This window comes from Pteronotus mesoamericanus, unplaced genomic scaffold, assembly GCF_021234165.1.
Source record: "Pteronotus mesoamericanus isolate MK-2021 breed Mesoamerican mustached bat unplaced genomic scaffold, CSHL_Meso_final contig_1, whole genome shotgun sequence".
Lineage (NCBI taxonomy): Eukaryota > Metazoa > Chordata > Mammalia > Chiroptera > Mormoopidae > Pteronotus > Pteronotus mesoamericanus.
Window position 1 is genome coordinate 1,877,604 of NW_026554998.1, and position 17,097 is coordinate 1,894,700.

Here is a 17,097-nt window from a genome sequence, read left to right on the forward strand (position 1 = left end):
TTCCAAAATATAGCCAAGATTCAGTGGTTTTCCCAACAGAGACTGGACACCAGTCCTCTGAATTGTGGGTGGGATGTATGGAATCCACAGTGAATAAGGGGAACAGGGGGCCAAAAAGGAGGAAAATTTTTTTAAAGGCAAAAAACGACAACAAAAAAATTTTTAAGGAGGGAAATGAGAGGTAAAGCAAATGTGGAAGCAGTAATTAATTGCTGAGAACCAAGTTTTTAATTTTCATAAACTATACTAACTATAATTATTTTTTAACCCAAAGCTAATTTCTGATTAATTTAGGATTAAATCTTAACCCTGACTTCTTTTGGATAGTTTAATCTTTAAATAATCACGAAAGTATTTGATACATACCTGATCTTCTGGATATGAGAATTATCCTCACAGGGATCCTTAAAAAAAAAAAAATTAAAACCATTTTGAAAATTTGATGGAATAAGGAATCTATCAAAATTCAATGCCATATTGATAAACCCAAAAGCTTATACAACACTAAAAAAATAAAAAAGATTCAATGGCTTTTTCAACATTACCTAAAAGTTTACAGTTGAAAATACTTGTCTCTCAGCCAGGAGATCACTACTAAAAATGCTATATTCTTGCTATCCACTGACAAAGCTGAGAATGTACCAAGGAACTCCATCAGCAAATAATGTTGATTTTACCTTCAAAATATATACAGAAATCGCCTACGTCCCACAGCGCAGCCGCTACCGCCCACTCCCAGCCACCACCGTCTCTTCTGGCCTCTCTGATCGCATCTGTCCCCTGCTTCTGCCCCCAGCCCCCTCAGTCTATTCTCAACTCAGAGCTTAACATTTTAACTCCACTAAAACGCAAAGTCAGGCGTCACTCCTGTGCTCGAAACACTGAGTGAAAAGCAAAGACATTATCCTGGCCTCAGGATCCGACTCCAGCGCTCCGTGCGTCGTCTCTGGGGCTGCCCCCGGGCCCCCCACCCCCGCGCTCCCCTGTGGACCCCAGCCGATGGCCGCCTTCGGCTCCCCGCAGCCTGGCACGCGCTCCCTGGGGAACTGCTGTGCCTCCCCAGTGCTTTCCCTCCAGGGCCCCGCACGCGCCTCCTCCCACCCCAGCTCCAGACTTGGAGTCTCAGCAAGGCCCTCCCTGGGCCACCTACAGAACAGTCATACATGTGCAAGTCCGTTCCCTGTCTTGTTTCCCCTTAACACTATCACCACGCGACCCCCCACACATTTGCACGTATGCCTGCTTCTCCGTTTACTGCCCCCTCCTCACAGCGCCAGCTCCATGTGAGCAGGGATCCTATTTTGCTTATTGCACATGCAAGAGAGCCCGACACATAGTAGTCATTCATAAAGCGTGGTTAAATAAACAAATTAAAGTTAACATTTTTCTAAACCTGTATTATAACCTATATAATCAGGATTTCATAACACTTTAAAATATAGTCCTCTTGAGTCAAAATGTCCTTGTCACGTACAAGGTCCGCACTCCAGAGCTCACCTGGCGGACCCTCTCTCTGGCCGACCTCATCAAGTGAGTAATGGCCCTGTTGTGGTGCAGCCTCAACGAGCTGAACTCATCGCTGCAGGTGAAAGGAGACAGCAGCCCCATTTTGATGAAGGTCTGACAAAGTACTAGAAAAAGAGTACAGAAGACTATTAGGCCATTGGCAAAGTGGCAATTTTAAAGAGTACACAGAACACAAAGAGTGATATTAGCATCTCTAAGAAAAAGCTGCGTTTATATACACATTATCACCTGGGGATTGATTCTGTAAAAGTGCAGGAGCAACGGGTACACTCGCTGGTCAGGAGCACATCTATCATTACTCCTCTGACACTGAACAGCCATTTGTTTCCATTCCTGGCTGGTCAGTAAAGTACTAAGCTCCGTCTTTTAAAAAGGCAAGAAAAATGTAATCACAGTAGTCTGATACTCAAACATATTACATTTTGCAGACAGGCACTGAGATAACAATTAAGGCAGGAGTGGAAACAAATGATTAGAACTGACAACAAAAGGGAACAGTAATTACTGTTTTCTAATATGGAGTATCTTGAACCAACACAGAAGCAGCACATAAGCGATGTGTGTAGAGATCAAATACTAGGCGGGGGAGTCAAGTCTGAAGTCACAATACTGGGCTCCTCAGAAGAAGTTTCTAAAGAAGTACTGGGCTTTTCCTCACTCAGGGAATCCAGATCCATAGAGGATACCTTTCTATATGGAAATCTGCACTTAGATTATTGACTAACTGAATCACATCAAAAACATTTGAAAAGACTTTGTTTAAAAGTTCAGTCACTTAAAAAGGAATTTAAAAATATCTTAAAATCAGCAAGATTTGTAGATTTGCTTTCATTAGATTACTATATTAAAATCATTATAATCTGCTTTTCTATACAGTGAGCCCAAATAATAATTCCCAGCTGCCGATGCTTCGACACCTACAGAATAGCCCCTTCTATACACCTCCCCACTATGTACTTTACACTGTACAAATAATATTCACTGTTTTCATGTGCCATAAGCTCATCAAAATGAAAATCTACCTTTAAGTCAAACATTGCATTCTAAGATCCCTCGAAGGTATCTATGAGTTAGAGAATTTCTAAGACCAAACGAGACTTGAAAAAACTTTGTTGGGAAGAAAGATCCTAGAACCCCTGGCTGCTACTAAAGAGGCCACATTGCTCTCAGTCAATGAGCTGCACCACAATCAACACACTCGATAATTCTGCTCACTTCTGTGCTCACGTTTCCCACACAAGTAATTATGGCAGGATTGAAATAAGCATTTCCGACACCTGCGGTGTAATTAGAGACCTATTTGGTCTTTGTCTCCGCTTCCCGGCACACAGCTCCTGGGGCTGCTGTCGCCCCTCAGTGGGCGGCCCACCGGGAGCCGCTTTCTTCTAGCACGTGCGCCTTGACCAGGTTGTGACGCCAGAGCTCCTGAGACCCTCCCAGCGAGGAGGCCCTTTCTGCAAGCTGAGGAGGTCGCCGGGCCCCTAGGGGCTTCAGAATGGCGGCCGGCCCCCGCGAAGACCAAGCCCTGATCAGAAGCGTAGGCCTTCGGGCTCAGCCCCGTTCCCCGGAGGGGGAGAGGGCTGGAGACGGAGTTCATTCCTGGTTGTGCCAGCGGGGTGGAGCCTCTGTTAACATCCCTGAAGCACAGGCCCCAGAGCTTCTTGGTAAACACGTGCATGTGCCAGGAGGGTGACACACCCCAACGCCACGGGGACAGAAGCTCCTGCACTCGGGACCCTCCCGGAGCTCACCCTATGTGCCTCCTCAGCTGGCTGTTCATCCGTATCCGTTCGCACACCCTTTAGTATATAACAACCCTGTCAGCATAGGTAAGTGTCTCCCTGAGTACTATCAGCCATGACAGCAAATTATCAAAATGAAGGGCACAGGGGTGTAGTGGGCACCCCAATTTATATCCAAGTTGGACACAAGTGAGAGCAGCCTCAGGGCCCTGGGGACCCACTAGGAACTGGCACCTGAAATAAGGGCAGTGCCGTGGGACTGCGCCCTCCACCTGCGGCGCCCGACGCCAGCTCCACGTAGACAGCATCAGGATTGAGATGAAGCGCAGGACACCCAGCCAGTGCCGGAGAACTGGCGGCGGCAGGAAAAGAAACAAACCACACATCTGCATGTGGAGGGAAATAGTTTCCTGTTCAACAGCACAAAATACCGCTGGCCCAGTGCTGTGGCCAACGGCTGGTCCAGCGCTCCCTCCCAGGGGCGCACGGCCGGCGCCCCGGGCACGCTGCCTCCGCCTTCCTCCCCCACAAGCTCGAAGGGCCCTTCTTTTGCTTTTGCTACTTGTTCCCTGAGCCTCTGCAGCCCCGGTGGCTCGTTTCTACTACCTCTGTAACTTCCTCTTAGAATTAAAAGAGAAGAAGAAAACAGAACTGGTTCAGAATGAACATCTGTGATTTTCATTTACCGGCTCACTGACTAAATCATAGGAGAGTTTCACAAATTACATGAATTATTAGGTTACAGATACAAAAAACTACCACTTATCTAAACATTCACGACTTTATGGTTATTAATCTTTCGGGGCCCTTAGTAATTATATTCATACAGAATTATCCAAAGCAAAACGTAAAATGATTTTAAAAAACAGAAACTATTAATGCTTATTTGAAACTGTTATATACACGCTGCTTCTCAGACCCAGAGCATGAAATAACGTAGCACTTTCACAAGTTTTACGTAGCAAGGTGAACCCATTCTTACTGACATTGAAACACTTGTGCTGAACGGTGTGGGTTGGGTTCGTGCACATGGCTCAGGTGCTCCAGCAGAGAGACAAGCAAGAGCTGGTTGGCAACTGCAAAAGGGAAGGTCGGTTGCTGCTGGGGCCCCTTCAACACCTGCAGCTCTGCTGGGACGTCCGATTCTAAAAATCAGAAAAGGGAAAAGTTGCAAGAAATGGTAAACATATCTCAGAATGACAAAACAGCACATTCGAATTAATGAAACGAACTATTTACATGTAAGGCAATAAAAACAAAACAGTAGTTAAGCTGAGCGGGGTTAATCAAGAAAGACTTTCTAGGGTTGATTTTTGACTTGAATTCTGGAAGTTGGAAGAGTAGCAGAAAGATGCCATAGGGGCAAGAGAGAAGGTTTTGGTGGTAATGATGTGCACAAAGGTAGAAATGAATGAATGAATGAATGAATGAATGAATGTTCAGCCGAACAATTGGGAGCAGCACGGTTTCCTTCCGACAGGAGGACAGCCCAGGCCCGGCCCACAGACAGGAGCCGGAAGAAGAGAAAGGGAGGGGGAAGGAGGATGAACGCTTTACTCTGAACACATGCTACATTGTGTACAGTTGTTTTAGATACACAAGCTCATTTAACCCTCACAATACCGGAAAAGGCAAGTGGGACCATCCCCATTCCACAGACAAGACACTGATCGTGTAGTGACGGCCAAGAAGGTGTAAGCAGGCTGACCGGGCTGACTCCCAAGCCCACTGTCCTCTTTCCACTACACAAGACCAACCAGGCCAATGAGTGTGCACTGAAGGTTGTAACCTCTCACTGTTTACTTAATAAATACATTATTCAACAGGCCAAAAACACAACAAAGGAAACTCTTGGAAACGTGGATAGGTAGCCTGGAAGGAGGCAACGCAACAGCCAACAAGAAGTTAGGATGAGCCAGCAAAGGAGGTTGAGCAAAGGAAACATGGAGGAAAAAATAGGTCCCAGAGATATGAGGAAAGAAATGGACAGGCCAGGATTTAAAACACTAGGAATGGAGGAGGGAGGGGTTAATCAAGAGTGGAAACTGGCAGGAGGGCTTGTTAGAGAAAAGATGAGACACTTCAAATTCTTGAAAGCTGTTGACTCAACTCAATGGGAAATGCCCTGCAGGTGAATGGGAAAAGGGCCATATCCTACACCTGCTAAAACTGTCCCCATTTTAAGCATCCTATTCCACTCTCCCCTACGAACCACCAGAAATCCTGCAAAAGTCCAAGTTTTCAAGTCCAGATTTCATTCACGAATTTCGTCTCTTACCTATATATACAGATGGCCAAAAAAATACCTGCATACATGCAGGTGTGCTATTCATTTCACAAAAATACTTCCCTGAGTATCAGAAAGAAGAAGAATGAAAAATGCAGCCATGTAAAAACTTCTCTGTGTAAAGGCATCTTAAAGTTAAAATATCAATCACAAATTCAGATAGAGTACATGTATCTGTACTACACAGGAAAAGAAAAAGGAAAAATTAATAAAACTTTAGAGCTCTTACAAGCTACTAAAAATGAAGCAAAACTAAAATTCAAATAGCTTCAACATAACTAGTAACTAATAACATACATATTAAAATAATTGTGGTAGTCTCTGCCATCAGATTGGTAACTATTCAAAGCCAGAATACCTGGTATTATTATGGGCATAAAAAAGCAGACCAAAAACAAAACACAAAAAAGCAGACATTTTCAAACCAAAGGGGGTAAAAGTATTTGCAACCTTTGGCAAAACATCCTAAAACTTAAATGTGCAAAACCCTAACCCAGCACTTCTATTTCTGGAAATATATACCAAGGAAATAACTCCACGAAATACAACAGATATATACAAGGTCTGTCCAGAAAAACTCCAACCATTGTTAATATAACAAGAATGGTTTGCGCGACATCTGATGTAACCCAGCAGCCAAGGAGAGGAGACGGGAATGCTCCGTGCGTGAACGATGATGACTTCACTGTACTAGTTAGTGGGGGTGGTAGACGCCATTGTGTGAGCACATGTATGTGTGGTTGTCGCATTCAAAATGACTGAGTGAGTAGAGCAATGAATCTGCATCAAATTTTGCATTAAGCTTGAATATTCCTCTTCGGAAACTACTGGGATGATGCAGAAGGCCGCAGCTCTGGGCAACGGGTGACTGGCAACTTCATCACAACAATACGCCCGCTCATGCATCATATCTGTGCAGAGCTTTTTCGTGAAACATCAAATCACCCAGGTGACTCAGACCCTCGACAGCCCAGATTTGATGCCTTGTGCCTTCTGGCTTTTCGCAAAACTAAAATCACCTTTGAAAGAAGAGCTTTCAGATCATCGATGAGATTCAAGGAAACATCATGGGGCTGCTGATGGCAATTGGGAGAACTGCAAGGTTCCCCGGTGCCTACTTTGAAGGGGACTGAGATATCACTGCCCTATGTACATTGTTTCTTGTATCTTATATCTTCTTAAATAAATGTCTCTATTTTTCATATTACAAGGCTGGATACTTCTTTCTGGACAGACCACACACACACACACACACACACACACACACACACACACAATGTTCAGCATAACACTTTAGAATATTACACAATTGTTAGGTATGTTATATACATATAACAGAATACCATGCAGCTCTTAAATATGATGGTGTTTACAAATTATCATAAAGAGACCATTATCAAGTCAAAGAAATAGGCTATAAAACAATAATACTAATGAATTTGAGGAGAGAGAGACAATTTCATACAAACCAACACAACCTTTCTGATCATTTTAGCAAAATGAATCAAAAGCATTTTTAAAAAATAACATATTTTTCTGACTCAACAGATTCTACTCTGTAGATCTAAAGGAAAAAATCAGATATTAACAAAGATTTATGTATACAGATGTCAAACCCATTATTATTTCTAATGGTTAAAAAAAAAAGACAACCTATTTTCCACCAATAGAGCAAAGGCTAAATAAATGACAGTCCAGAATGCGATGATCTTAAAATAATATTTTAGAGGCTAATTTATGACCAAAGAATGTTAATATGTCACATTTAAAAAGCAAATCACAATTTTAAAATATATGTATTTTATAGCTCTATAAATCTACACACATAAAAAGAATGGAAAGAACTAAACAGACAAAATGTCTGATGTCTTCAATGATCTACCAACAGAATTTGTAAAAGGAATGAATTACAGTGGACAGACAGGCTGTTTCCGAGTTGGCCTGGTTGCTCCTTAGCCCTGAGGAGACTACCTGGCACACAGCAGCGCTCGGTCATTTGCAAATGAATGCACCGAATTGTTGGCTGGGAGCTCTCCTCTGGAGTGCCAGTCCATGACCTCCCTTCTTCTTCCTGCCTCCTTTCAATTTTTGAACGATTCCTCTAAATTTCTATCTTATTTGGACAAAAGCTGATAGACATCATTAACCCATGCATGATACCTTCCTTTGACAAATAGTTTTAAACACAAAATTCATCTAAGTTGTCTCTAGCTATGTCAAAATCTAAACACTAATCTCTGGATGAAGAGATCATGGTTTTTAAATTTTCTTTTTAAACTGCTTCCTCAGGCTGTTCTATATTTTCTATATTTAAAATTTCACATGTAATGTGAATTTAAAAAAACATACTGAATCGTTAACAGTGGTGAGATTATGGTTAGGAGGGTTTTCTGCTTCTGTATATACTCATACTTTTCTATGTTCTATATTAAGAAAATTCTTTTTAATAATTAAAACAAAATAGAATGGCTGGTCCTTGAAGTCAAATGAACCTAATATAACAAAAAAATGACAACTTTAAAAACACCAGTGAATAAACTACTCATGCAAGAAAGAGTAAAACTGAAAGGAAATGAAAGCTGAAGCTGAAAGCTTCACAGTTCTGGTCAAGAGACCAAGAGGCAAGTGGCTAAAGGGAAAGGTGAGGTCAAGCCCTCTTATAAAAGAACAAGAAATAAGATCTAGTGGCCCTGGCAGGGATGGCTCCATGGACTGAGCAACAGCCTGGGAACCTAAGGGTCACCTGTTCACTCCCGGTCAGGACACAGGCTTGGCTTAGGGGCCAGGTCCCCAGTAGGGGGCGAGCGAGAGGTAACCACACGCTGTTTCTCTCCTCCCTCCCTTCCCCACTCTCTAAAAATAAACAAGTAAAACCCTTTTCTAAATAAATTTAGATCCTAGGTGAATTAGAGGTCTAGACAAACAGGAATGGAATCACCTAATTCAATATCCTCAGGACAGTATGAACCAAATGGCCCATTATTAAATGAAAGAGGGCCTTGGCCAGGTGGCTCAGTCTGTTGGAGCACCGACTGGGTCACCAAAAGGCTGCAGTTCCATCCCTCCTCAGGGCACCTAGGTTGTGGGTTCATCCTGAGTCGGGGCTCCTACGAGAGGCAACCAACTGATGTTTCTCCCTCTTCCTCTCTTTCTCTAAAATCAATAAATCTACCCTTGAGTGAGAATTAAAAATAATAGTAAGTGAAAGAGGAACCTGGAGGATTAAACCTAAAGTAAAAATTCCGAGGCTGGTGCTGGCTCCAGGAGAAGGTCCACACACAATAAACTCCTGCAGAGCCCAGGTTTTAGAGTTACACTTAGGTTTTGAATTTTCTGACTCTACCATTAACTGGCAAAGCGACCTCCTCACATCATACAGAAGAGCTTTGGGAAACCATGTAACTATTCTGGTTTCTACATTTATTATACCAATGATGCTACATTTTTCACAGATCTTTTACTTTTCACATAAAGAAATAAAGTATGTCTGGATATTCTGGACCCCTCTGGAAGAGAAGGCAAAATGTAAACAAAGCAGTATTATTAGCAACCTAGGAGAAAATTTTTAGAGAAGCTAATCTCAGATCACACCCTTTAGGAATAATCTTCAATTTGCAGAACACCTTATCACAATCCTACAGGAAAGGCAACCTTGCATGTTTATAGCTGGGACTTTTCCTATGACGTAACCCTATGTACTACAGAGCTGATCTAAGACACCCCCTTACCTATGGAAAAAATCAGTTTGTCCACTGAAAAACAGTTATCTTACAATTGCCCTGTTAATGGCCACCATAGTCTGTTTTTGTCTCCCTTTGGAATCAAAAGTTGTAGGTGGTATTAAGGATGAAAATCAAAGAATTTAAGAAATTAAAACTTTTTCAACTCGGCTTGGAGCTTTAAATCGATTTTAACATGTTAACAGTTGTTTGACGCTTCAGTTGAATGTGTATTCTCTACAGTCGCCCTATCTGAACTACCATACAGTAAAACCTTCCTGAGTTAATGTCTTCATTCTTTTTTTTTTTAAATCAATGTAGTCATTCTTGATGACACAACTTAATTTTTAAAACTGCCAAAACAACTGGTTGCAATTAAAAAGCTTACTGCCTTTTCACGAAAATACTGGCTACTTTGGACTGGTTAAAGCCAATGTTTTGACTTCAAGGACCAGCCATTCTCTTTTGGTTTTTTATTATTAAAAAGTAGAATCTTCTCATTATAGAACATAGAAAAGTATGAGTATATACAGAGGCAGAAAACCCTCCTAAGCATAATCTCACCACTGTTAACAATTCAGTATATTTTTAAAAAATTTCACATTGCAGAATTCAAAGTCAACCTCCCATTTTATGTTGTTGAAGAACTTGACAGACTAGGTCCCAGTAACCAAAAGGTCCCGAGAAAACGTGGGCATTTTTTTTTAACCGGAGAGAAGGATTTCCATGTTGCCTCACTGTAGAAAGTCTTTTCGCTGCCCTATCGGGGAAACAAGGCAAAAAAAGCAACTAATCAAAACTCAACCCAAAGTGCTCCGCGCGCAGGGTCTGCCAAGTCCCGTCCTAGTGGCTGACGAGCTCCTGCTCGCCACCTGGCAAAGCCACAAAGGGCTTGTGAGCGGCAGAGGCCTGAGGAGGCCGAGTCCGCAGAGGAAACCATGAACAGAAATGTGCACGAACGAGCGGGTCGCAAACCCCCGTTTCAGTAAATGTTTACATTACCCGACGGCCCGCCCGCCGCCCCCCGCACTGTACCGCTGGGGCCCCGCTCAAGCCCGGATCCAGCCGCATTTGCCCAGGTCCTGGAGCGAACCTGAAAGCAAGTGGACGGGGCAAGGGGAGGGCCGCCGCGGCATTCCGGGTCCCTCACCATCATATTTGGGCTCCGAGCCCTCTGCCGGGAAGTCGATCGCAGGCGGCGCGGGCAAAGCCCGCGCCCCGTCGCCCTCAGCCTCGCGATCCCGTGAGGATCCTTCCGAGCTGCCTCCCAGCATCGCGGCCCCAGGGAGGGCCGCAGCCCAGGACGCCCACCAACTCAGCGCCTCCTCGGGACTCCTCTTTCAACATCGGTCGCCAACAAAGCCGGAAGTAGCCCTCCCGGGGCGGAACACCCGCTGCCGCGGCCGCCGCGCAGCTTTCGGGGCGGGGCCTGGTGTGGGCTCCGCCTCTTCCAGAGCGAAGGATGAACGGGTCCTGCACGGAGATCCCCGTGGCGCAGGCGTCTTGCGGACCTGAGCCTTGGGCGACCCCGGGGGCTACCCAACCGCGCCCTGGTGAGCCCGGGCCAACGCTCCCCGGCGCCCCTCCTCGGTGTCCGGGAGACCTGAGTACCCGGCAGATCAATCAGAGCGCTCACACCTCACGCCAAGACTCTAGTAGCGCTGTAGGAATCGGATGTCTGCCGAGATTCTACCCCGAATGTTTACTTTTTGCAGGCAGACGGTGACTATTTGCCATTTGTTTAAAAAAATCAAAAGCATCTACGAGACCCGTGTCTACAAGAACTGAACCTATTTTGGTCAACCGTTAAACCACACAAAACGGGGTATGCCAAAAAAAAAAAAAAAAAAAAAAAAACCTCCACAAAAAAACAAAAAACCGGGAAATGCCAACCAGATGCCAAAATAAACATTCGGCTGCTTTTGAGACTGAAATTTCAACTGAAATGATTTCAAACTTAAGAGAGACAGCCTTTTCCAAGTGACCTCACCGCCACACTGGATTAATTTTTGAAGCCCTTAACTTCAAATCTCCTTTCTCTTTGCCCTCTGGAGATCCTGGTGGGATTCTTAGATCACAGATCAGATAATATCGCTGGAATACAAGGCTTTGAGATTTGAGGCCTCAAATTCTGACTGACGTACATGCAACGTGCAAAAATGTTATTATTAAAGAATTTTATTTGCTCATAGTTTTCATATAAAGTCAAGCTGGATGCATTTAGCTTGGTAGAAGCCATAAAAGGTGCAGTCCTCCAGATAATTCCCAAAGATTAGGGCTGTCCCTTCCTCGCTCTGCAGATAGGAAGAGCACAGACTTGCCAGAAGGTGATTTATCTATGCATTTCCAACGCTTTAAAAATGCAAATACTTTTGACTCATCATTTCCACTTTCAGGGAATTATTCTAAGGAACAGGTTAAGAATTAGCAAAAAGGTTAAGGTTTAAAAAGCTATCAACTACAATACTAGTTATAATACTAGAAAAAAAAAGTAGACAATATAACTGATGAAATGCGTGATAAACAACCATACGATGGGCATGCTTTGCAACCATTCAAAAGGTTCTCACACTTTTCCACCACTGTGAGAATGGAGAAAAAAAGCAAACTCATTCTGGTCAGTATATAAAAGAAGACAGCCTTTCTAGAAGACACGTGAAAGTTATAGTAAAAGCTTTTAAATAGGCATACTCTTCGACCTTCACATAGGAGTATATCCAAAGGAAATAATCAGTGGCAAAAAAAAAAGATGAATCTATAAGAATGTTCATCAAAATGTAGCTCATAATAGAAAAGCACCAAAATAAGCCAAGTTCCAAATAAAATAGCAGTTAGGTACATGCATGCAATGAAATCTTATGCAGCCATTACAAAAATTGAAGAAAAAAAAATCAGGAGCAGGTCCCTCTCCTGGCTTCCATGATGTCACACAGTTCTAGTTTTTCTCTGCTTCACTCGTCCCCCATCTCCGCATCCCGTCCCGGACCCTCCCTCTCCAGATGCCTGACTCCGTAGGGCTCCTGTCGGGTCGCTCCAAATTCTCTCAGGAGATAACCACATGCATCGCTATCACTTCACATGCCATCTATAAGCTGACCACTCCCAAATGTATCTCTGCGGCACAGACTTGTTCTCTTGGCCTACTCAAAAGCATCTCAAACTTGTCTGAAAATAAACTCTTGATAGTCCTCCTAAAACTTGTTTTCCACGACACCTCTTCATCCGTTTAAAGAGCCCACAACCCACAGGCTTGTTCAAGCCTGAAATGTGAGTGTCAACTTTTATTCTATATCCAGAATATATCTAAGCTGCCTACAAATTACTTAAAAAGATAAAAGCGTAGCATAAGACAGCATATAAACATATATATATATATATCAAACATACAGTTAACCAAAAAAGAACCCCAAATAGGCAATAAACATAGGAAAAGATGCACAAATTTCACTAGTTACAGGTAAATGCAAATTAAATACTGAAATATTTTTAAACTATCATATTTGTAAAATCAAAAACTTTGATCCCAAGTTTTGGTAAGAATATGGAGAAATAGGAACTATCAAATCGCTAAATAGCTACTTAGTGATGCTGAGTAAAGTCGAATGGGGAGTAGCCAACATTCAGTAATTAATCCCTCTCTGTGTTCCCTTTGGACACCCCTGTGTGTGCCCATGTGTATGTGTGTAAGCATATTTCTTGCAACACTGTAATAACAAATTTGGAAATGGCCTAATATCCATCAAGAGGAAAATAAATAAATGTATTATACATGCAAACAAATATGATAGAACAAATCAAATAGATTCACACATCTAATCATGGACACTGAAAACAAGAGTTCAAATAAGTGGAATTTTAACTATTTGAGAAAATGTATACTTCCTACCATGCTAGATAAATTAGGATGCTAAATATACAAATGGGAAAAAATGATCATTTGTAAGTTGAAAAAATCAAGTTGCAGAAGGCTTTATAATAGCTAATGTTTACTAAGCACTGGGTCAGCCCCACTCCCTCACTCTGTTCTAAGTACTTTTACGAGTAGAAACTCATTCAATTTTCCTAATAAATTTACAGCTTTTCCTGTATAGTGAAGCAGAGATGGAAATCTCCTCCTGGCAAGGACAAGGGCTCTCCAAGTGAAGAGCTGGCATCCGGGGTTAGGACTTCTTTTTGGCAGTGTGTGTGTGTCTGTGTACATCTCTGTGCGTGTCTCTGTGTGCCTGTGTGTGCACAAATGCCCACCCAGTCCCTCCTCTACCTCCCCCATCACCAAGCTACCTGATGTGAAGCTTACACATCAATAGCCACATGGGCTTCAAAGTCAGCTCTCTCAATTAGGGGGGAAGACGTAAATAACGCCAGAGGATGCCCTCACCAGCTACCTTTGTCAATCATCATGTTATAGGAGTACTCAGTTGTGGTTACCCACCAGAAGATAAATGCTATAAATCTTAGTAGATAAAAGTAATGGTATATCCACACATGATGGAAATAAATAAAATTGGAAGAGGAAGAAATTTATCATCAATTTAATGGGGAATTAAAAGATGCTATCTCACCAGTATAATTTTATTAACCAATGTCACCCCAGTACATTCAAAATTTTTTAAAAAGTAAGATACTGTCTCAACAGGATGGATCGATAAACAAACACTGAAGAATATTATATAAGGTAACTAGTCAGATAGTTTAGTATGTTGTGTAAAACTGTGGTGGTATCCATTTAATCTTCTTCCCGGAGTATGCATTCCTCTGATAGTAAACTGTCCCGTTGTGGTGCTGGGGGTCAATCTTCTCCAGTTTGTCTCTTATCCCTTCGACTAGAGCTCCAGGCACAAATGACCAGTAAGGGAAAGTCTGGGAGATGGTACCACACCACAGTTGCTAGCCTCCAAGATGGCCCCCAATGATCTCTGTTTCCTGGCCTTCCCACACTTAAGTTTCCTCTCACACTGTGCTAAGGTTGGTTTGTATGATCATTAGTATATGGAGAACCGACAGTATGAGACTTCAAAGATTAATTTAAAAGACACTGTGGCTTCCATCTTGCTCTTATGAGTAAGTAGCCTTATGGCAAGGCCCACGTGATGAGAAACTGAGTCCTACCAACAGGGAAGTGTCGTCTGGAGCCGATTCTTCGTCCCCAGTAGAACCCTAAAACGAGAGCCGCCCAGGACAACTGTCTGACTGTAACCTCAAGATAGAGCCAGAAAACACCAAGTGACACCACCCTCAGATTCCTGACTCTCAGAAACTGCGTTAGAAAATAAATGCTTGTTTGGAGGTAATTTGTTATACAATCAAACGCATATGCGAAACTAGGTTGCAGCGTCCTGCCGGGTGGGGAATGGCCCAAGCCAATCCCTGTGAAAATTCTGTTGACCTGACTGGCCACCAAGCAACCGCTGTGCTGTCATCAGGATCGGAACCCTCACCGAGGGCATCTTGCCACCCGTATGAAGGGAAGTCCCAGATCTAAAGGAACTTCTCAGGTGAGTGTATCTATTTCTGCTGCCCTCTTTACTTTCCCGAATAATGGGAATAACTAAGGGATCTCAATCCCAAATTGGTCTTTTTCCACATTGTTTCTTGATATTCCTTAGGTCTGCGGACACATTCCAAATGGCAATTTCATGGGGTTACAGCCCGTTAGGGTGGACCCCTCCCATTTCAATCCCGGGACTTAAAATAGTTTTCAATTCTGGGGTCTCAACCCTAGAATAATGTGCAAGAGATGGTAGAAGCTTTTTGGTTGAACCATGTTTATGCAGGGCTACAATACTGTACAACAATCTTAGCAAGGAATTGATGTTGATAAAATGAATAACTTTGTCAGTAATAATTACTCTTTCCTAAAGTTAGGCTCTAAGACATTCCAACTGAACTATCATGACGCGTATTTGAAAGAGTAATTAATATTACTTAATGCCTTTGAATTTCCATCCAATCTGGGCTTGTAATATAGACCTAAAGCAGTTTTAGGGCAACTTTTTTTTTTTAAGCTCCCTAAGACTAAACAATGAAATACCTCACTGTTTAAAATCACTTTTTAAGTTCTTTCTTGGGATTGTCTGAGAATGCTTTACTTTTATGTTCATATCCTCTAACTCTCAAATCTTCTTTACCCCTTAATGCTGGACTTTATTTCTCAAATGATTCAAATGCCATTTATATCAGAGTGGGTGCTCAAAGGATAAAAATGCAATTTTTTTAACTTTTAAAATTAATTTTTACATTTTATCAAGAATATGTAAAAATATACATTTTATTTAAGAATACATGTACATTTTTCTGACCACACCAAAAACAAACAAACAAAAACCTCCCCGGTGAAGTTCTGTTTTACCGTAACTCCCACAATCCCTATGTCCCCCCATCCGTGCCCTAGTCACCGTTGTCAGTTTAGTGTATATTATTCCAGTTCTTTTTCTATTCATTTAGACAAGTGTGTACCACGATAAAAACAGCACTGTTTTGAGGGAGTTGGTTTTGAAAGAACAAGTAAACTCCGTTCTGCAACTTTCATTTTGTTCTCCACCCTAAATTACATCCCGGGGAACCTTCCAGGTCGGTATAACAATAATCCTCCATAAACGGATATTCCATAGTTTATTTAGTCATTCCCCCAGCTTAAGGGGAATTAGGTGCCTGCGATATATTTGTCACTATCACAAACAACTCGACAAAAGACACCACCAAGTTTAATGTTTACAGTGAGTCCTACCACTACTAGCTGTAATTTTAAACAAATAATATTTAATCAGTGCCTCAGTTCTTCATTTGTAAAGAAGATTCTACCACCACCTACCCTTACAAGGTTATAGTGAGGATTAAATGAATTGGCATATTCACGGCCAGCTCTTTGCAACTGTTACCCAACACCGTTACTTTCTTTAGTAGCTCTGATCATTTGGTTTTGGCTCCCGGGAGACTTGATTCCAGATGCCGTGCGCTAGGCGTCACCTTCCAAATCCGAGTTAACTCACGAGCCTGCTGGGGAGTGTCTTCCTCTAACATCCTTTTTTCTCCTTTAAGGCGAGAAGATTTTTCTGACGGTCGCGGCTTTTTTTTTTTTCTCTCTCAACGGCTAACAGAGGTGAGCTGGACACACATTCTCCAACGCCCTGTTCTTGGCCCAAAATCAGTTCCCTCGGCCCAGATACCCAACCTGGCTCCTCGCCACCATGCCTGAGGTCCGAGCCCTCGGCTGGGAACGCGACGGCAGGCGGGGCAGGCAGAGCCCCCGCCTGGTCGCCCTCTGCCTCGCGCTCCCGGGCCCTGAAGCTGCCCCCCAGCACCTCCGGCCGCGCTCAGGTCAGATCCAGCCGGTCCGCCAGCCCAGCGCCCCCTCACTGAGTTCCCTCAGTGACCGCCTCCGAACCCGGAAGTAGGTCCTTGGAAAGCGGAAACCGCGCCCCGGTCTTCTGCGCGCCGCTGTGGGGGGGCGGCCCTGCAGCAGGCCCCGCCCCTTCCGGGAGGGAAGAATGAACCGGCCTGACACGGACACACCCCCGGCGCAGGCGCCGTACTGGGCCGGTCCTCGGGCGGCAGGCGGCGGGGAGGCTGGGTCGGGGGCACGCTGCACTCTGGTCAACCTCGGACCGCGCTCTTCGGCTGTCCTCCAGAAGGCCGAAGGTCCCAGCTGACCATTACATCCAATCTCGGTCTTTCTCCCCTCCCCAGAAGTAAGCAGTTTATCTGTTGAGCGTCCTCCTGATTTCATATTAACACACAGATATACGTGTAAGCAAGTTGCGGATCGATATGTAAAATAGCAAACGGTAAGACAATAAAAACAAAAGCTCCAAATCACATGTAT

At 43.4% G+C, this 17,097-nt stretch overlaps 1 protein-coding gene across 3 annotated transcripts in view; it reads right to left on the reverse strand.

Annotated features, from left to right (window-relative positions):
- EIF2AK1 (eukaryotic translation initiation factor 2 alpha kinase 1) overlaps nucleotides 1-16,596 on the reverse strand; it is a 33,570-nt gene extending 16,974 nt beyond the window's left edge. Inside the window, exons 1-4 of one of the 3 annotated variants that reach the window (XM_054569393.1) lie at nucleotides 16,087-16,596; nucleotides 4,256-4,414; nucleotides 1,498-1,631; nucleotides 367-404 (exon numbers count right to left, since the gene is read on the reverse strand). In XM_054569393.1, the coding sequence (XP_054425368.1) occupies nucleotides 367-404; nucleotides 1,498-1,608 (149 nt within the window). In that variant the 5' untranslated portion in view covers nucleotides 1,609-1,631; nucleotides 4,256-4,414; nucleotides 16,087-16,596. The other 2 variants (XM_054569222.1, XM_054569307.1) reach the window with 2 other exon arrangements.
- Nucleotides 16,597-17,097: the final 501 nt, after the last annotated feature.